This window comes from Leptidea sinapis, chromosome 5, assembly GCF_905404315.1.
Source record: "Leptidea sinapis chromosome 5, ilLepSina1.1, whole genome shotgun sequence".
NCBI classification, from domain to species: domain Eukaryota; kingdom Metazoa; phylum Arthropoda; class Insecta; order Lepidoptera; family Pieridae; genus Leptidea; species Leptidea sinapis.
This window is the reverse complement of record NC_066269.1, coordinates 13,477,100-13,499,563: the sequence shown is the minus strand read 5'-3', so window position 1 is coordinate 13,499,563 and position 22,464 is coordinate 13,477,100. Positions and strand designations below refer to the sequence as shown.

At 35.7% G+C, this 22,464-nt stretch overlaps 1 protein-coding gene across 3 annotated transcripts; it reads left to right on the top strand.

Annotated features, from left to right (window-relative positions):
* The first annotated feature begins 121 nt into the window (after nt 1-121).
* LOC126980141 (SURP and G-patch domain-containing protein 1-like) lies at nt 122-16,115 on the top strand. 3 transcript variants are annotated; one of them, XM_050829718.1, is made up of 13 exons: nt 146-568; nt 702-947; nt 2,445-3,481; nt 4,198-4,315; nt 4,539-4,724; nt 6,183-6,376; nt 10,029-10,195; nt 10,670-10,776; nt 10,866-10,976; nt 12,017-12,105; nt 12,970-13,054; nt 13,381-13,510; nt 14,602-16,115. In XM_050829718.1, the coding sequence occupies exons 1-13, from the start codon at nt 402-404 to the stop codon at nt 14,626-14,628; spliced, it is 2,664 nt and encodes an 887-aa protein (XP_050685675.1). In that variant the 5' UTR covers nt 146-401; the 3' UTR covers nt 14,629-16,115. The 3 variants fall into 3 exon arrangements, with proteins under 3 accessions (XP_050685676.1, XP_050685675.1, XP_050685677.1); XM_050829720.1 differs by lacking the exons at nt 146-568; nt 702-947; nt 4,198-4,315 and having other exon boundaries at nt 3,333-3,481; XM_050829719.1 differs by lacking the exons at nt 4,198-4,315; nt 10,029-10,195; nt 10,670-10,776; ... (3 more) ...; nt 13,381-13,510; nt 14,602-16,115 and having other exon boundaries at nt 122-568; nt 6,183-6,360.
* Nucleotides 16,116-22,464: the final 6,349 nt, after the last annotated feature.

The window sequence follows — 22,464 nt, the reverse complement described above, 5'->3', positions numbered from 1 at the left end:
AAACACGTATTTAAGATATTTCTTAAATTTAGTAATTATACTAATGAAATTAGTACCTAACGGACTATACTGAAATAATACTGATGACTTAAACTAATCTATTTACTTATGTAAAATAATACTAATGACTTAAAACTAATCTATTTCACCTATGTAATATAAAACTGATGACTAGGCAGCATGGTCTCTGATCTTAGCCTGTTCTTTGTGGAACGAATAAAAAAAAAATCTATTCTAATTTCTAAAGATTGGATTCATTGGATTGATAGGTATATACGCTAAAAATTTTACTTTATTGAGTTTGAGACAAGTCTCATCGCAAGTGAATTTCTACTTAGTATCACATTTGGTGGGCCGTCAGATTATATTTCTATGGTATTGACTATTGGCGGAAATACAACATGATTCATTTTAAGGACGGGAAAAATAAAACTTCGGCCTTAACCACAAGATGGGCCCAAATGTCCAAACAAGAACAAATTATAGAGAAGAAGAAGATGGAGATCCAGGCAAAGTTGGAAGCCCAAAAGCAAGCTGCTTTATTAGCAGCTCAGGCAAAACTCACCAAGTATGTGTATCTTTGCGTACCTATTACTTTTCCTGCACTATTTATTCACACGACTTAGTTTCAACAATAAATTTAAAAATGAATTGATTTAAGTAAGTCAACATATTGTTATTGATAATAATAATTATTATAGGCCAATTGACAAAGAAGACTCTAATTCTGCAAATATTTTTTCGAATGATGGCAGCTTTATGAGCCAGTACAAATCTCTTCTTGAAAAACAAAAGAGGGAACGAGAGGAGAAAGAACTTAAGGAAAAAATGGAGGCACATGAAGCTGAAATTAAAACTAAGAATAAAGAGAGACATGAACTTGCCTCGACAGAAGATCAACATTATCAGTCAATTGAAACACAAAGTCCAAACGAAAAAAGACCAAGGTATTATTTTTATGTATAATTAATTGAATGGCATACATAACTTTGTAATTATTATAATACAGTAGAAATTTGCTTAAACAATATCTGAGGACCTAGGTGGGGTGATTCTTTAGGACCTAGGTGGCATTGATATTGGAAGCATTGTCCCATAGCAATATACCCATATATATTATATAATACTATAAAATAACTACAGTAAACTAGTTGCGCTGTATCTAGATAGGTTAATTTTCTAATCTTTTTAACTGCATATGCTGCAAAACTAAGTCTATTACCCAATCCTTCAAAATGTTATTTGGAATCCAGAGTAAGCCAAGAAATATTGAAATATAACACTTGCAACACATTTTTGACATTTGGTATGGTAAATTTTATATATTTACTAGCTGACCCAGCAACATTGTGTTGCCGATATTAAAATCGCGATACAAAAGTAACTGTTGATCGTAGATGGATGAAAATTTGAAGTTGTATGTATTTTTAATGCTGACTCATAATCAAATAAATTAAAAAAAAACATCATAAAAATAAAAAATAAATGGCGTGGGCCACCCTTAACATTAAGGGGGATGAAAAATAGATGTCCGTTTCTCAGACCTACCCAATATGCACTCAAAATTTCATGAGAATCGGTCAAGCCGTTTCGAAGGAGTTTAACTACAAACACCGCAACATGAGAATTTTATAAATTTGATTTTTGTTGCTATTTAACATTTTGTTATTAGTGCTAAACCAGTACACTTATCATCCTCAAAATTATCAATTCTCAAACTTGTCATAAAGAGTTTTTTTTTCCTATAGATGAATTTTGGTTTGAGAGTAGGAATATAAAAAAATATAAAAAAAAATTATTGAAGTAGGCATTACTTTGCGGAAATCCATAATTTTACAAATGATTTAAGTTTTCTTTAGTGTTAATTGTTAAAAAAATCTTAAAAAAATTTTGGCGAGACAACATGTCCTGAGGATGCCTTGTGTAGAGGCAAAACACATGTCGAATTGCTTAAAAACAAATATTGGCGGAATTAACACTAAAGGAAACTTAAATCATTTGTAAAAGTAGGAATATACTCAATGCTATTTAATTTTCTAATATTTCAATAATAATGTCAGACCATTGTACTGTGACAGATTTATCTAGTCAACCTACTAAAATTATTCAAAACACTGTATTTCCTGTAGTAGTAGGTCATTCAGTAATCAGTGTTTGAATGTCTGTCTTCTATATTTTTTTCCATTCATGTGACTCATGAAATCTTGGGTATCAAAATATTATGGGAAATGTTCCAGTGCATAATAAAAATTGTTACATAATCACTATTAATTTTTTATAACATGCGACAAGATGTTGAGACTATAACACAATGTGAAATAGCAACATATTAATTATTGTACTATAACTATGAGCCTTTGGAGATGTGGCTGGACTTGGCTAGTTACTATTATAATAATATTTGTCAATATTATATGCCAAATTATAAATATGTGTGTTTTCAGAGATAGACAAAGAAGATGGACGGATAGAGGCAAGAATTTATCCCACAGCCCATCTACACCAGTAATAGAAGACCGAATAAAAATGGTGGACAATAAAAATATTCCTTCACTTATGCAAGTCCCAGTCATGCCTCCTGATCCACCAACTCCACCTTCAAATTTTAATCAGTGGATTCATGATGACCATGACCAATCACTTGACTCAAAGGATAGCAATCCCAATGATGATAGTCCAGATTCTAATTTACCATCACATGGTCCTATGGTTCCATTAGGTTTTGGTCCGATGGGACCCAGGTCAATGGGTCCTGGTCCGATGGGTCCTGGTCCAATGGGTCCTGGTCCAATGGGTTCTGGTCCAATGGGTCCTGGTCCAATGGGCCCTATGGGCCCTGGTCCAATGGGTCCTGGTCCTATGGGGCTTAGACCAATGGGACCTGGCCCTATGGGGCCTAGACCAATGGGACCTGGCCCTATGGGGCAACGGCCATTGGGACCTGGTCCAATGATGGGACCTGGTGGTCCAATGCCACCTTTTATGGGTGGTCCACCCAACTTTCAGATGCCTCCTAATTTTATGGGTCCTAATAACCAAGGGCCTAATGGTGCCAGTGGACCGCAAGGACCAAGAGGGTTTGGTCCAATGCCTCCGAATATGTGTGGACCGGGTCCTAATGGACCAATGCCGCCATTTTTCCCACCATTCCCAAATCCGCAAATGATGAGGCCAAATGGTCCCCCCAATCCTAATGACGGCAACATGCCATTTAGGGGTTCTAGACCCCCGTTTGGCCCTAATGGTCCTAATTTTGGTTCAAATGGCAATCATCCTCCAATGAGCGCACCTCCAAATATACCATTTATGCCTCCAAATTCAATGCAAACAATGTCCGAATCACAAAAAACTGATACTGGTATCATGCCACAACCTGAAACAATGAAAATTCATAATTTACCACCCCCAATGCAAGTGAATACTATACCTAAACCTAATGACATGGATTTGGCCAATGTAGCACAATCAAATTCATCACAAGGTGAGAAATATTTTAAAAAACATATTTTTTTGTGTCTCTTTATTAAGAGACACAAAAAAATATCTTATATTATAATCTTATTAGATTTCAGAAATATTCGCTTTTTAGTATATAGTTACTTTATCTGTTAACAATATTAACTTGATTCATCTAAATGTAATGAGTTATTATCTTGTTAATTGGCAAATTAATATACATATTTGATTAAATATATTTTATTTAAACCTTGTGCCAATTCTACAAAGAATTGTATATGAAATACTACTACTATACACTGTATACAGTCAAATTAAATCCGGACCATCTGGATGTGTGATTTTCATCCATAGTGCAATTAAAAAGGAAGTTTCTTCCAAAGCAACCAAATTGTAGAATGACCTTTCCAGTTTATTATGACATGTGTACATTCCAAAAAAGCATTATTATGATTTCTCTGGTGCTGTAAGCATGGATAGCTGGTCACTTACCTTATCAAATTAACCTCGGCTTCATTTGTTCCATTCTTTAAAAATGTACAACTAAAAGCATTTATTAAATATAAGGATTCACTGGTGTGCAATTCATGAAAAAGGAATCTTAAAATTTCTCGCCATTGTTAAATTATTTGTCCGAAGTAAGATATTTTGGACTGTTCATTGTAATTGCATAATATCAATGTGGGTTTGTTATTTTCGTAATTGGGGCCCATAGAGCTTGTGTTGATTCGTGGTGTGCAGTTTTCTCTGCAGATCGGATGCCGCCTTCAGTCCAGCGTGCAGCTTTCGAGGTGGCCAACAACGGAGACCACTGGGAAAATGTCCTGAAATCTATGCACTCCCAAGATCAAAATTTGTGGTAATGCCACTATAAGACAGCCTTGTTCTAACTGGAGGAAACATGCTGTATTCATTTTATATTATTATTCAGAAACACGAACTAAGCATTTCTGTTGTTCATTTATTTAATTTTCATAATATTTATAACAGAACTGCTTAGAACACTGTTTTTAGGTTAACATTCATAATGCATAAATTTTTGTTCTCAGTAACAACATGCTTATTGTCTGAGGATTTTTTAGGTTTCTGCATAATACTAATTCGAAAGAGTACAAGGCATTCATTGATCTTGTACAGCAAATGCGCAATGATGGTGTTGGAAACAAAAACTCTGAAGTTAAACCGGAAGATAAATATGAACCAGAATTTAGTTTGGAGGATGATGATAGCAATGATACAAAACATTATAGACAAGGGAACAGAGACAGGTAGGACAAAAAATATTATTAGATAAACTATTGTCTAATTAAATATCTCCAAGTTTTATATGTGGGTAACACTGAAAATGTTTAGAACTGGCCAGTTAGGAACATTGCTAATGAAAACTTTTTTTTGAATTTCAATTTTAGAACTCTTTGGTAACCTAATGTAGTATATTGCATTCATTTGTCATTTGTTTTTGTGAATTGGCGACAAATCTAATTCTCTTGGTACACGTTAAAATGAACCTTACTCGAGAAAATACCTCGAAGCAGGATCCTCCTTCACCACGAAGATGCTTCAGCGCACTGCGCAATACGGACTGTTGAATATTTTACTATGGCAGGTGTCGAGATAATGAGACATCCGCCATACAGTCCTGACCTGGCGCCCTGAGACTTTTATTTATTCCCAAGAACTAAAGATAAAATTCGAGGTATTCGCTTTACGAGCCCTGAAGATGCGGCGAAAGCGTACGAAAATGCCATAGAGGAGACGCCTAAGTAAGAATGGGCCCACTGCTTTTATCAGGGTTCCATCGAATGCGACGATGTGTAGAGAGGAACGGAGATTACTTCGAAAAACAATAAAAGTATTGGCAACTTTCTACATTAAGTCGTTTTTCATTTTCCAAATATTTTCTGTGTTACCTAGGTACAATATGATATGTTTGATGGGTTAGACAGCTTGAGCATGATATTGTTGTCAGCATTTGTATACAAACCCCCACTAAGTATATGAGTTTCTTTTTGTAGATAGTTGTAGTGTTAGTTGCCACACTTTGCGATTACGCCTGTGATATCTAGTTGGAGCTCAGCAGAGACCCATCCTTAATCTAACATTATTTGTCTTACTACCTGACCTGGCAAACTTTGTTTTGCCATATAAATTATATATGTAAACCTTCCTTAGCCTTCAACGAATCTATTACAAAAGATTTCATTGAGATCGGTTGAATAGTTTACTAGTTATTAGGGAACATACAAACATACATTCTCTTTTATATATATATATAGATTAAGCCTTATTTATTATAAGTACTGATTACAAGTGGCCAGTTCTGAAAACTATCACTGTCACGCCTTTTTTCCTTTACAAATTTTATTTGAAAAAAAATCAGTAATTTAAAAAATAAAAAACCCGACTGCGTTTCTGTGTAATTTGAAAGTGAAAAAACTCTTAAAAAAATTCTAGTCATACCTGATTGCACTTAACTTTGTAAGTTAACTATGTAGCAGTCGGAACCCATTCTAGAAATGTTGGCTTAGTGAATTAAACGAACATACCTACCTATAGTACATTTCAGATCACTCTTATCTACTGACTAGATGGCTAACATTACAAACATATATATACTCGAAAAACATAACCCTCCTTCTGGCGCAGTTGGGTAATAAGGGTTAGGTACTTATATTGATTGCAAAGTTAATTTAAAACTATTTTAATTAAATACTCTTTAAATACAGCTTTCAGGATTCAAAACAAGGTTTTGGTTACATAGCCAATATAAAGAGTGAGTACACAAGTTCTCAGAGTGATGAAGACAATGAAGTTAAGAGAGAACGAAGGAAGAGGAAGAAGTCAAGATGGGGTGATGACCCACCAGTTACAAATATCAAACCACCCGGTGTGCTTGCAGAATTGCCTCCACCATTGCCAGGTATATTTCCAGAATTTACTGCAGATTTGTTGTTTATTGAGCATTCAAAATAAAAGACTTGATCAGTGTCGAATTATTAATGCTGCCGGGCGACAATGATCATCTTTCACCAAGCGCCTTATGCTGGTTATACAAATAAAATGTGATCAGCAACTTGTCATTCATCTTGTTAAATGTTTTTCTTGTGGTTAAAGTCTTGGTTGGTTGTGCTCCTCTCAAAACTTCCATCATGATCACTTGGCGTTCCGTAGAGACGTCGCTTCATTGTGTGTCTTCTACCGCATTTATCACGGGGAGTGTTACGAAGAGCTGCTTAACCTGATTCCTACCGCCGAATTCGACCTTCGCACGACACGCCACAAGTTAGGATCATCCTCACCATGGATTTGTGACGGTCCTCCGCACAGTGCGGTTTTCAAGGAGCTTTCTTCCACGTACTACAAAGCTGTGGAATGAGCTTCCTTGTGCGGTGTTTCCGGGACTATACGACATGGGTACCTTCAAAAAAAGCGCGTACACCTTCCTTAAAGGCCGGCAACGCTCCTGTGATTCCTCTGGTGTTGCAAGAGATTGTGGGCGGCGGTGATCACTTAACAACAGGTGACCCGTACGCTCGTTTGTCCTCCTAGTCCATAAAAAATGGTCGTATCCAATATGTCTATAATATGTATTACACGACCACATTATCCTTGGACGTCGCTGGAACGTGAAGCCCCCTTCCGTTCCCCTTTCACCCCCTCGCGCTCCTCCTCTTGTGTCAGTACGGTTTGCAGTGTCATTAACGTTAGGTACATGTCGTGATAAAAGGCATAAAAGGCATTTATTTTCTCAAAAATCGATTCCTTTAGAATTCTTTTTGATGTCATTTCTAATAACTACTAGATACTACTACCGCTTCGGAAACAAATGGAGAGTCTGAGAGAGAAGAAGCGGCGCAAGAAACTCTCCCAGCATTCTTTTTTTGCGCGCGTTTCAATAAATATATACAATATTGTACAGTCATTTCTATCGCTATAAAATAATCACAATCTAGTCCCAGGCTTTCCTATCATTTAGATATTCTGCAGTGGAGTAATAGGATTTCCGACAGAGCCATTTTTTTATTACACATTTAAATTTATTTATAGATAATTTCGTGCATTCACTGCTTTGTTTTTGAAGTTATCATTGTTACGTTTTGACTTTTGTTATTAATAGTTTCTGTTATTCTGTTTCACTGTAATAGTACTGCCAGAAAAATAAATACTTTTTTACTTAAACCCAGATTCTTTCATTGATTTTTCATCATTATAATAATAATAATCAGCAACACAACACAATACCTTCACATCAATCTATAACACTGAAAGAATAAATCGTTTGTATTTTATTAATAATAATATCCTGGTGATGCTTGTTTTGCACACCGTAAAAGAGAGACAATGTGACGTAATCGACGTCAAGTCCAGAGATAATGTAACCGGGGTAGTATGTCCATATAACGAACGACCGCCAAAGAAATCTAGAGAAAGAAAGTTCGCCGATTTACTTTTACAAACAATGACGTTCTATACATATAGACAATGCACCTCATACAAAAACAAAGCCGAAATATGGCACATACCACAAATGTCACCATAATAAGCGTCGACTGCTATGTCTATTCATTTCTGCGTTTACTCCAGTTGCTTAAAATATTATTGGTCAATAGGCAGCAATGTAAACACTATTTCAATTTCAGCTGCATATTTTGAATTTAGAACCCGATTTGGACAGTGACATCAGTGGAGTAGCAGTTAGGCCTTTTTTTAAAACCTTTTCCTTCCTGTTCCTGTGGGGTTCCTGTAAGTTTTACATTCGTCAGTCTGTCTCTATTTTCCGATCAAGATTTGTTCAGATGGAGGTTTTTTTCGTTTTTAATAAAAAATCACACCCATATTATAAAGGGGAGAAGTTTGTATGTTTTGGCTTCTGTTTATATTTGTAACTTCTTTACGTTCTAAAGGGATTTGGATTTAATAAGTTAAGGTAACCTATAATGAGAGACACTAATACTCAAATATAATATTTTTATTTACATAAAATAATTAGTTAAACTGGTTACATATTAAGTTCCTTGAATTAAATAAAATTTGTCTTTTAGACTTAGATATCTTTTCCAGGGTATCTTTTTGGTATATGTAGTGTAAGCGGACAACAACAAATATTAGTATGACAGCTTTTGTCAAATTTTAAATGTGGTTAAATCCAAAAAACTTAAATCCTTTAGTGGACAAATATAAAAATATGCTTATCACATATCTCTCTTGCTACCAACTGCCGCCAATTCTCTTCCATTGTCACGTGTACGGGAACACTGAAATTATTATTATTATTGAATATTATCTTTTACATATTTGCGATGAAAATAAATATCAATTCTCAGTCGGTGAAATAGCACGTAAATATAACGGGTAAATAGCACTAGTATGTAATTGTTCACGTATTGTAAGCCGTTCACATTAGACAAAATACAATATTGCTAATAATTATTCACTAGGCTTTTAAAAAAAATTAACAAAAATCTCCAAAAATAACAATAATCGTTACTAGAATTAGATTTATTAGTTAGATTGTATAAAATTACGCAATTATTTTTTTAGCCCAAATGCTATGACACAAAAAATTTCAATAAAAAAAGAATTATCAACATCGGTTCACCCAGTCGAAAGTTCTGAGGTAACAAACATAAAAAAAAAACATACCGACGAATTGAGAACGTCTTCCTTTTTTGAAGTCGGTTAAAAAGAGCGACTCTATTGTTTTCATTTCTGACTGTGTCCTTTCATCTGTCCTATTCTGACAAGCGGGTCTTGTCTGGGGACATGTCAATAATATTGTACCATGTTTAATGAAAAAATATACGTTTTATTAAATTACTTCCGCTATTTGCATATCAAACTTATATAAATAAAATAACCGTACCGATGATAAGTTACACCATCTTTTTTTTGAGTCATTAATGTATTATTTAAGAACTTTTTATAGCACACTTAAGCTTGTTCATTGACACACAGTTGACACACGACTAAAGAGAAAAGTACGTTGTCTTTAAGCACACTTTTGCCGTTTCGTTATCATAATGCGAATGATATGTCCATATGTATAGAACGTCATTGCTTACAAACCAAAAAACGAATGTCAACTATAGCGAGTGAACGACCGGTGGACGTTACATCGAATGGGCATGTCACCTAAGTAGGCATGGGTAAAGATATAGATGTAACGTAAAAATCGATGATGTTATTTTTTAATTTCGATATGTGGGTTTTTTTTTTTCAGAATATAAAATCGAATCTTATTCGTATTCTTTAAGAACTCAATTATTACTAATAATCTATACGATTATAGTTATTTTTGGAGTCGGTGTCAGCAAAGTAGGTTTATAATTACATACATAGGTGAGATGTGCTTGAGTCGCACGCATGACGTGAGGAGGCGAGAGCGAACACCGATTCCAAAAATAACAATAATCGTAACTAGAATTCGATTAATTAATTAGTTTGTATAAAAATACGCAATTAGTTATTTTTGTACTTTGTTTGTAGTCCATATCGTATTCATTGTTTTTTATAGTGTTTTTGAAGTCGGTTGTTTTTTGTTATTTAATATTAAACACGTACCTATATTATAGGCGCAAAATTAGCTAAAATAGATGGAGAAGGACTCAAGCTGACAACGGTGAATAAGAATAATCCTGCCCTCATGCAATATGCGATGACCAATTACGGGACAACGAACCTAAGTGCTGAGGACTGGAAGAAGTGTGAAGATAATTTCAAATTGAACTTGCTGTATCAGGTGTGTAGTGCCTTATCTCCAAAAAATCTCAAAGTACTTATTACTTTGCGCGTTTTTTTCATAGAATTGTTTGTTGTTCGTTTTACTAGTGGGATTATGAGCTATTTTGCACAGGATGTCGGCTAGATAATGGGTATTACAACGGCGCCTATTTCTGCCGTGAAGCAGTAATGTGTAAACATTACTGTTTTTGTGTTTCGGTCTGAAGGGCGCCGTAGCTCGTGAAATTACTAGGCAAATGAGACTTAACATCTTATGTCTCAAGGTGACGAGCGCATTTGCAGTGCCGCTCAGAATTTTTGGCTTTTTCAATAATCCTGAGCGGCACTGAATTGTAATGCACAGGGCCTATCAATTACGATCAGCTAAACGCCTTGCTCGTCTCGTCCCTTATTTTTATTAAAAAATAATTGTAGTTTGAGCCTTATCCATGAACATTCTAATATTTATTTTGCAACCATTGCGTGGTTACAGGACATGTTAAAGAAAAGGGAGCAAGTGGAAAAGTTAGCGGCAGCAGGACGGCACAAGTATGAATATGATAGTGACGAGGACACCTCCGAAGGCACATGGGAGCATAGGTGAGAAATGCCAGCTTGGAAAGGGGGTGGTTATGGATTAACAAAAAATATGAGAAATCTTTAACATGAAAAACTTTACCATTTTACAGGTTGCGTGCAAAGGAAATGAACGCGACAGAACGCTGGGCTGATGAGTTGACTAAGCAAGCGGCTGGCAAGCATCACATCGGGGACTTCTTACCTCCTGAGGAACTTAAAAAGTGTGTTAATTCTCTGTATTTTTACTGGTGCTACATTTTTACACTCGCATGATTCCAACTGAGTACTTATAACGGATTTAGTTATCTGCCCGAAGATTATGTGGTATGATGTGTCATCCAGTACCATGTCAACAGCTCGACCGCTTGGCGTTGCACAAAGACATTGCTTCAAGCTGTTTGACCTATTTTTTCCCATTAAATATGACAAATGCACCACACCCGATAATTAAGGTAAACCTCACCTGAAATTCCACCTCTCAGATTAAGGCCCGGTATACACCAAAGTGGAGAGGAGAGGAGATGTATTTTGATAACCAATCAGATTTCGTTATTTCCACATCTCTCCGCTTGATCCATTACCACCGAACCTAAGCTGTCTCATTTGTATGTACAATTTTGTGCCGCGTCCAGCAAACGAGCGATCAAGCGGCTTATCTCCTCTCGGTTCCTCTCCTCTTTGATGGAAACAACCTGACAGCTTCGCGGCTCATCTCCTCTCGTCTCCACTCCTCTTTGGTGGAAACCACCTGACAGTTTCGCGGCTCATCTCCTCTCGTCTCCTCTCCTCTTTGGTGGAAACAACCTGACAGCTTCGCGACTCATCTCCTCTCCTCTTTGGTGGAAACAACCTGACAGCTTCGCGGCTCATCTCCTCTCGTCTCCTCTCCTCTTTGGTGGAAACAACCTGCCAGCTTCGCGGCTCATCTCTCTCGTCTCCTCTCCTCTTTAAGTTTCGTTTCCCAAATAACATCGGATAATCATCAGATGACTGCGGATTCATACAAATATACCATACAAATAAAACTAAGATCCTTAATAGTCTAGATAAACTTTGACAGCTTTGAAGCTTGTCATGCACAAATCAGTTGCCTGGCCTGTTTTAATCGGTTGTCAAGCAGCTAGAGACTATCTAGAGATATAAGTTATCTTACACATAAAACATGTGTATAAATACAAAATGGGGAACTACACATCCTGATTATGTCAATTTTTTTTAAATAGAATTTAATTTGACAGAAAATATTTTTTTTAATTGCTAGGTTTATGGAGAACTATTCGGCAGTGAAGAGTGGGAAAGAGCCAGACTTGAGCGACTACAAGGAGTACAAATTGAAAGAAGATAATCTTGGTATGTTGGCTTTTTCTATTTATAGAGTGAGTGACTTAAAAAAGTGATGTAAAAAGTTATGAGATGATGTTCAAATGATGAATTGGGGAACATAGGTTTTTAAATACATTTGTTCAGTTAATCTACATTTATCTTTTTTTTATGGAAGAGGAGGACAAACCAGCGTATTCCTTTTTATATTATACGTTAAGAAATGACCATTACGTCTCTTATAGTTTGGAAGTCCTAAATCATCTTTTAAAAGTACGCAACATGTTTCTAGGTGGTATCTTCATTTCCCGAGATAAAATCTTTTGCTTTCGGACAGGATTTCTTCGAATTCTTTCCCTTACTGCTTTGAAAATCCTTTTCGTACGAACACTACGTGAATGACCAGATCTTATTCTCTCACAAACAGAGACATTCTCATTGTACCTAGCCCGGTACACAAACATTTTACCAATACCAAGCGTATGTAGAGTTTTAAAAATTGCATTAGTCTCAATACCTACTTACACAAAGGTGTAATGCAATCACAGCGATTCGATTCTCTTTATCACCCCACTCCATTTTAATATCGCCAAATATTGTACAATGTGTTGGCGCCAAAATGAGAAAACTCAATGAACAATCATATAAAATGACAGATTCCGAATTGAAATGTAATATTTTGTTTATTTTTAATTGTACAGAGGCCAGACTAAGTATTTTCTACAGATAAAAGCAAACAGTCAAGCAGGGTCGTCTGGCAACCAAATGAAAAACCTGATAACAATTGAGTATTTTTCTGAAAACAAGCAATAACGGAAACATATTAAAGTGCGTGCAGTGTCGAGTTTCAAGTGCCGATACGGACAGGTTAATGTATCTGCTTTATTTTTACAGGGTTCCAGATGTTGCAGAAGCTGGGGTGGAGTGAAGGGCAAGGTTTAGGTGCTGAAGGGACCGGAATTGTTGATCCCATAAATAAGTAAGCGAAATGACGTTTATTACTTTTCTTTATAATTTCGTGAAGCATCTGCATCTATATTTTTGTATATACTTATCTATATATTGAAAATGATTTTTGTTTGAGGCTCAATCACGCCTAAACCACTGATCGTATCGACAGGAATCTACCACCATGCGATGCGAAATTTATCCTAGATGGTTTATGGCTACATATATAGATACTGTAAATAAACTGGATAAGTCATGGATAACATCTGTTAGATCATCTTATAACCTTAAAATAGTTCCACATTCAAATAATTAGTGTTGGTATTAGTTAGTTATTTGATTTTGTTATTACAACAGAGGGAATATGCCGGTAGCAAACCTGGGCTTGGGAGCAGCCAGTGGTGACATGGTCTCATCACAGGATGATGAGTTCGACGCCTACAGGAAGAGAATGATGCTGGCCTACCGCTTCCGACCCAACCCACTGGTATTTGTTTTATATTGATGACATCTGTGAGATCATTGTCTGTTATTGCATTAATTAAATCCAGCATCTGTTTCTTATTTGATAGTAGAGTATGTAGCCATCAAAAACATAAAAAGCGGCCAAGTGCGAGTCGGTCTCGCCCATGAAGGGTTCCGTAGCAGCAAGTAACAGAATATTAAAGTTGGGGACACATTTTACCACTTTGGAAGTGTCTGTCGCGCAAAATATTCAGTTTAGAAAAAAAATTGTATTAGAAACCTCAATATCATTTTTGAAGACCTATCCATAGATAAACCAACACATATGGGTTTGATGAAAAAATAATTTTGAGTTCCATTTCTAAGTATTTAACCCCCAAAATTTATTGATTTTTTTCTATTTTTGTGTATAAACCTTAATGCGGTTGACAGAATACATCTACTTACCAAGTTTCAACACTATAGTTCTTATAGTTTCGGAAAAAAAGTGGCTGTGACATACGGACGAACAGACAGACAGACATGACGAATCTATAAGGGTTCAGTTTTTCGCCATTTGACTACGGAACCCTAAAAACCAAGTCTCGCAACTCAGTTCTTCTGCCGTAAAACGTTCTGAGATCCATGTAATAACAAGTCGGTCAATTTTATTTAGTCTCTACTTAAGTGGACCTTCTGTCATCTGTTCCGACATACGAGCAAATCCATGAGTTTGCTCGTGTGTCGTTCACTTCCATAAATGTTATTATTTAACTAACTCCTCAATTAAACAGTCTACTAGTCAGTTTATTGTCTACCGGATAGAGATACAGGATACCGGATAGATTAAGAGTACCACAGCGGTGCCTATTGCTGCTTTGAAGCAGTAATGTGTAAGCATTATTGTGTTTCAGTCTGAAGGGCGCCGTAGCTTGTGAAGTTACTTGGCAAATGAGACTTGACGTCTTATGGATGGACGAGCGCAATTGTAATGCCGCTCAGAATTTTTGGGTTTTTCAAGTATCCTGCACTGCATTGTAATGGGCAGGCAATTTCCATCAGCCGTACGTCCTGCTCGTCTCGTTCCTTATTGTTATAAAAAACACTAACGCATTGAACTTTCTTCTCTTTCAGAACAATCCTCGGCGGCCGTACTATTGAATTCCTTCATTATTTAAATACATACTTTTTAATGGCACATAATTTTATATAGTAAATATACTAGAAACACATTTTTTTTAAGTTGATTTGTTTTAGTGTTAAATATTTTGATTACGTATGAAAAAAATGTACGTGAATGTTACAGTAAGAATTATTAGGTATTTTATGTATTGCACTTTTCTTTATCCTAATGTATAAACACGGACGAGTAAAAAAATAAGGACTCCGTGTCACTTACATAACAGTGAGGCACCAAAACAAGCCGGTAAACGTGTAAATACATAGCCCCACGCACAAATACACTAATACAAGCCGATCGGCCGCCATTATGAGATTTGCCATCGTCTTGTGACAGATCATTTTGCGTCGCAGTAAAATATTATAAAAATGCCGTCGTGCGCTGCGAAAAATTGTAAAAACGATACTATAATAGTATTTGTATCCACAAATATGATTATTTAAGGTAGAAAAAATTGTGTAACTGGTATACCCCGTGACCACACACACACTAGCATAAAGGTGCTTCACTTGCTAATATCACGGCGCGGAGTCCTTCTTTTCTTACTAGTCCGTGTGTATAAACAGATAGATAGATTATATAATGTAGATTCCAATAACCCGCTTTTTGTTTGTTATTAAATAATATTGCTATTTTACCGTCTAAAATTTAAGTATCTAAGGCTGAGATCTACAGAGCGTAAGTAAAATAAACCTGGTTGTAATCTTAGCATAATCTTTGATTTTGTTTTTATAGACATTTGACAGCTGAAATTAGGCTGAGCTTAAACTAAAACAGCCCAATGCAGAAGTCATGTTCGCCTTTTATGACACTCAGCAAAGTTTTACTTAAGTAAAGTCTGAGCAAAGTAGGCTCTATAGATCCCAGTTTTAGTGACGGGTGATGTGCGGTATTATGTTCGGGTTGTTTTAATGTACACTACGCCTTAGATGGCTTTTGATGCGTTTTAAATAAGATCGCAATTTAACACATAGTTTAGTTAACCCATAGCTTTCATGCTTCTGTTAAAATCATTTTCACGCCACCCGTATCTAAGAAACTATTATTACATAATATACTTATTCTTTTTGCATTTTTTTTATTTTTTAAATAATTATATCCGTTTTTTATTATCTGTTGAAGCTTTAATGAAACTAGCACATATATCATACATTTCAATAAAAACTATTGTAAAACATATCTATCCGATGTTTGGGATGAGCAAAAAACATGAGTGTAAAAAATTACATACAGGATTTTCAAATATCACGCCTATTGCAATCAATTTAAGTCTATTATTGCTTAACCATTGACACGCTTTTTTTTCGTTACGTAACCATTGAGTAGACAGTTGACACTTCAAGTAACGCTAAGTTGTCAAAATTACAATTGAAATGTGTCTTCTACAAAAACTTCCATTGTGTATTTTATTATGTACTTAGTCGTAATTTTCTTTATTGTAATTACTATTATTAAAGAGTTTAAATAATTTTGATTTTCATTTTATCCAGTGACTTGCAGGTTCACTCCTCGCTATATACCGCTATGTTCTATAGCTATATACCGGGTATAAATAGACAACCTCTGAATGCCGAAGGCTACCCGTAGATAACTGAATCATAATCTATAGCTATTGGCATTTTAGTAAGAAAGTTCTATAATTGAGAAAATTATTTTTTTTTGTAAACTTTGAGCCATCATTGTAATGCAATGTACAGTACCGACGTAATAAGGGTCAATGACACTTGTACAACGTTATTCTAATGCTGTCAGCTGTTGCGACGAAATACATTTCTGCTTTTTGGTTTTTATAAATTTAGAGACTAAAGATAATTAGAAAATTATTATTTAAGAAATACATTGCATTTGCATTTTTATTGAAATATAAGTCGCGCTACAATTCATTTTTTTTCAGGATGTACTTGTTTCGCATCCCTTAATATACAGTGTGTTTTTTTGTGTTGTGTGGGACAGTATGGGGAAATCCTTAAGTATAAGAGATACAGGGAAACTGTCTCAGGAAACATTAGGAACTCTTTTGTGAAAAAAAAATTGGTAAAGTCAAAATTTTGGTCAAGTGTGAGTTGTCCCTAAAAATGATTAATTTTGATAAAATTTTTTTTTGACGCCCATCTACTCCGTTTCATGAGGAGATCATTTTATTGTATGGGAAGAAAAAAATCGGGACAGCAGAAGTTAGGTAACTTTAATAAAATAATTTTACATTAAAGTAAATGTTCAAAGTGGCCTCCCTCTTGTCGAATGCAGGCACGAGCGCGTTTCAGAACACCTCTGGTAGCTTTAGACAAGGCGTTGTGATGTATGTTGTTCAAATGATAATGCACTGCGTCTTTTAACTCTTGTACCGAGTTGTAAGTATCTGCATAAATTCGACCTTTATGGTACCCCCAAATGAAAAAATCCAACGGTGTTAAATCGGGTGAACGTGGTGGCCATTTAATAGGGCCATTTGTGCCCATCCAGCGATCAAGAAAATGTTCATTTAAAAACTCTTTAGTAGCGATACTATTGTGGGCAGGGGCGCCGTCTTGTTGGTAGATTATATTATTCAAATTATTTAATGGAATTGCCATATCTACTAAATCCACAGCCATGTTTAATATTTCCTGATATTTTTGACTATTCAATGTTCCATAGTAAATTTTAATGGCATCTTTGCAATGGTGTGCAATATTATTATCTAATATTGCACATCAACAATTAAAGGAAAAACGGACCTGGTTATGGGTTGCCGTAGTTCGGAAGGGGTTTGTACGTGCCCAAAAATGATTATTTTTTCTATTGTACATGCCATTGTTTGAAAAATTGCATTCATCTGTCCAAATAATCCGGCTTGGAAAAGACGGGTTTCTAATCGAGCATGCTACAAACCACTGGCAAAATGCTAATCTCCGGTCAGTGTCTCCTGGAAGCAATGCTTGTACAAGATGACCTTCTATGTGACACTTGTACTTGTAAGCCTTCAATACCTTTCGTACTGTAGATCTATGCACACCGATATTGTTAGCAGCTTCCCTCAATGAGGCTTTTGGGTAGGCTTCAAAATATCCTAAGATTGCGATAGTTGTAAATTCATTTATTACTGTGGCTCGTCTCTTCCGTTTTAGTGTAAAACAGCCTCCCTTTCTTAAATTTTTCACCAGTTTGTCAAAAATTTTGCGGTTCGGTTGATCGCGGTCCGGATAACGTTCCCGATACCACTGTAACGCATTCACAGAGCTACGATAATTTACAAAATACGCTTCAATTACATTTACTTTATGCGAGTTTGATAATTCCATGACGAAAACTTAACATAATGTTAACTTTAAACAATGAAATATCAAGTAAAATACTGTTTGTTTCAAGAAGTTCCAAATTTAATTTTTTTTTTTTTTTTTTTTATTAGATTTGTAAGGTAAGGTGCGGGCGTAAGAATACCTTAAAGTATTTTAATCCTTTTTAAACCAAATAAAGTGTTTCAAATTCAAATGTGAAACTGGTATAGGCAATATTTTTTTTAATAAAAACCTTGCAGTGGGCAGTGGTAGGCAATTTACACGGGTTGTAATAATGAAAACGATTTTCTTAAATTTGACTAATTTCTGCTATCCCGATTTTTTTCTTCCGATACAATAAAATGATCCCCTCATGAAACTGAGTAGATGTGCGTCAAAAAAAATTCATTAAAATTAATCATTTTTAGGGACAACTCACACTTGACCAAAATTTTGACTACACCAATTTTTTTTTCACAAAATAATACCTAATGTTTCCTAAGACAGTTTCCCTGTATCTCTTATACTTTAGGATTTCCCCATACTGTCCCACTTAAAAAAAACACACTGTATATGTTATAAGTAAGTAATACATAAATCACGCTTCAAAGCTCCTTGAAAACCACACTGTGGAGGACCGCCACACATCCAGATGGTGGGGATGATATCGTAACTTGTGGCGTGTCGTGCGAAGGTGGAGTGTGGCGGCAGGAATCAGGTGAAGCAGCTCTTCGGAGTAATGAATGCGGTAGAAGACACACAATCAAGCGACGTCTCTACGCAACGCCGAGTGATCCAGCCGTTCACAGAGCTCTGGTTCCCCGACAATTCGAGCTGCTCAGCGTTGCACGCGATCAAATGCATCGTACTGATGCTTTGACTGAGCAGGTGCGCCGGACCAGAGATGACAGCAATACTCCATATGTGGCCGGACCTGCGCTTTGTAGAGCGCTAGAATGTGGGCCGGCTTGAAGTATTGCCGTGCTCTATTTATGACAACGAGCTTCTTCGAAGCCAATATGGCTGTGCCCTCCAGATGACTGCGAAATTGGCAATCGCTCGAGATTTGGAGACCCAGTATTCCGACACGATAAGGGAAGAGCGGAGATACGACAAATGAGAGTTGTTAGCCCAGTGGAAATAATTAAAAACTTTCAGATCTTTAGAAATGAAAAAAAAAATGCTGATATATGGGGCATATCTGTAAAAATATTAAGTTCAGGTATTGACATCAAATAACTAAGTATATCTAGCACTGTTTTTAATAGCTGTACCTATTGAACATGGCGTGTTTTCTGACCTTCTGAAAAATAGTAAAATTACATCAACATTTAAATCGGGACTTACTTCTGACGCAAATAACTATCGCCCTATTTCGGTGTTACCATTAGAAAATTTTTTGAAAAACATATTTTAAGCTAAACGCTAACTCACTTTAACACTTTTAAGTAACTTCATATAAAACAATTTGGCTTTACTAGGGGACGCTCGACTACAGATGCAGGCGTTGATCTCATCAGGAATATTTTTGAGGCCTGGGACGAATCACAGAATGCACTTGGTGTTTTCTGTGATTTATCTAAGGCTTTTAATTGTGTAAACTACGTCACTATGGTATGAGAGGATCTGCGCTCGATATTCTGATCTCATATTTAAATAAGAGGATTCAGAGAGTGGATGTGTATGGCAGGAGACATCCTGGGACTCCTCTCGTATATGGGGGTACCACAAGGGTCTATTCTTGGACCCTTCCTCTTCCTAATTTATTTTTTATTTAATATATTACACTTACCGCGCCAAATGTCTAAAATGTAGAGACGAATATTTTATTAAACGGAGAGGTGGTAAAACCAGTGGAATTTGCTGTATTTCTTGGCATTACTCTTTATTCCCAATTGCAATGGGGATATATTGAAGGATTGGCGAATAGGCTTAGTTCTGCAGCATATGCAGTTAAAAAATTAGTCAGTTAACTGACATAAATACGGAGCGACTAGTATACTTCAGTTCAAAGAGTATCTTCAGTTATTTTCATAGTATTATTTCGTATGGTACATTGTTATGGTGCAGTGCGTAATACCATCTTTGTGCTGCTGAAGAGGGCTATTCGCGCGATTTATAACCTACGTCCTAAAGAATCATCAAGAGAAAAATTTAAAGAACTAAAATTTTTTGCTGTTGCTTCTCAATATATTCTTGATAATGTTCCATGTGTTCATAAGGAGGAATCACATTGAGGAATTTGCTAGAAACTGTGACAATCATAATGTTAACACTAGGAACAAACATAAATTTGTTATGCCTACTACTCGGTTAAGTCGAGTTAGTACCTAAGTCTTTTATTGGGTGATGTATATGCTTTAATATGATTCTAGAAAATGTACAAATGTGTTACGAAATTAAAAATAATTATTAAAAAATTCAGGCTCTTTAATTATAAATGTATATGTATATGATCCCAGCAAATGTACAAAACAAATGTGTTACGATTTACGAAACTTAAAACAATTGTTAAAAAACGTTTGTGTGGGAAAGGTTACTATGTAGAAAAAAAACACAAGGTGGTATTGTTTGCGGATGACACTTCACTTATATTCAAAGTGAAACGAAGCCAAGTTTTGTATGACGAAGTAAACAATGCTCTATCTGACATCGTGTACTGGTTTAGCGCCAATAACTTATTGTTAAATAATCATAAAACCAAATATATTAAATTCACCGCGCCAAATGTCAAAAATGTAGATGCGAATATTTTAATAAATGGAGAGGTGATAAAACCAGTGGAATCTGCTATATTTCTTGGCATTACTCTTGATTCCAAATTGCAGTGGGGTCCCCATATTGAAGGATTGGCGAATAGGCTTAGTTCTGCAGCATATGCGGTTAAGAAAATTAATCGGTTAACTGACATAGATACGGCGAGATTAGTATACTTTAGTTATTTTCATAGTATTATGTCCTATGGTATATTGTTATGGGGCAGTGCGGCCGATATTAATACTATCTTTGTGCTGCAAAAGAGGGCTATTCGCGCGATTTATAATATACGAATTATATAGTTATCTAGTAATTTAATGCTCGAGCACAGCTGAGAGGCGGTGTATGTAAAGGGGGAATGTATTTGCTAGTACATGAACTAGGTCGACTCAAAACAGTGCAATACTAACAAAGTAATAGTCAAATATACTGACGGGTTGAGAAACGTCATTAAATTTCGGCGCCGTGAAGTGCAGTTGGCGCTTTTCGACCTTACTTTGTAAATCTTCCCAGGGCAGAGTGAAGTAGTGAGAGCTGAATGACCTCCCATACACCGAATTCCTTGTTGAGCCAAATGGCGTGATCTATATAGTGTGCGGAGGCAATTAATTTGGTCATTGAATGAGCCAGTTCTATCCACATCCAGGGCTCTATAATCTACAGGACGGATTCGAGTGCTGCCGGTGTATGAGAATCAATGTAGAGACTTCACAATAAGCCATTTACGATCCCATAGCCGTAATCAAACGCAAACAAATAGGTGCAGTAAATATGCCGGGATATAACATACAAAAACATGCATTTCAAATTGTATCTTGAATTATTTAAACTTAATTTTTTTGAGTTTAGGTACTTGAATGTGTACTCTACCATGAAACCCATTTTATCGTCGACTTAAAAGTGGCTCCTGTTATGTTCTTGTTTAGTGTACTCGTGTGAAGAAAACGTGTGTTGTGATTCAGTGGGTAAGTACTGGCTGTTGAAAAGAGGAAAAAATTAGTGGAGGAATTGTCAGATTTAATCATTCTAAATCATTATTAGTTAACTAACACGGGTGAAACTAAAAACAGTACGATATGGACAAGTACAGCTACGAATACAAATCCTGAAAAAAAACTCAAATATTCTCCAAATCGTGACGAAGTTGAATCCGTCGAACAATTATTGGATACAAATTCAATGTTTTTACAATTAACTGCGAAAAAATCTTATTGTTGATGAAATCGTGTGTTTTTATCGTGTGTTACATATTCTTTGCCTGATTCAAGAAATCACCGTTTGCGTAACGCTCTCGTCACGTATTCATCAGCTTACTCCCCAAGTCAAGCGTGCGTAAAGAAATTTTACTTCAAAAATAGATTAAGTATAAAATGGTACAAATTTCTCTTTACTGGTGCTTTATAAAATATTCATTAAAGATTTTAATAAACTCCGAAACCATGTCGTATATGAGCCTCACGTAGACAATTTAGTCTGTCCTTAGTATTTTTAAATATGTATATCAAAGTAGGAAATAATATTATGTGAACTTAGACCCATGAGATCAGCATTCTTGTATTATTAAATAACTGCTTACATAATTAATATTAAAATCTCGATCCGGAATGCGGCACATTTATTACAATATATTATAATCGTTAATGAAAACTACGAGCTAATTTAAAGCAATTTTTTAACGTTCATTCATGTTTACTCCATGAAATCTCCAACATCGTAAACAGGTACAAAACGCGTGCGTTAACATCTTGCACTAATTTTAGATACCGTGACAAATTATTTTCAACGAGGTAGTTGTAGTGTATT

Bases quoted from the DNA above. Each gene is read 5' to 3' on its own strand.
- LOC126980141 (XM_050829718.1), top strand. From the start codon at position 402: ATGATTCATTTTAAGGACGGGAAAAATAAAACTTCGGCCTTAACCACA. The intron at 3,482-4,197 runs GTGAGAAATATT...CGTGGTGTGCAG, and splicing joins ACAATCAAATTCATCACAAG to TTTTCTCTGCAGATCGGATG. The intron at 4,725-6,182 runs GTAGGACAAAAA...CTTTAAATACAG, and splicing joins AGACAAGGGAACAGAGACAG to CTTTCAGGATTCAAAACAAG.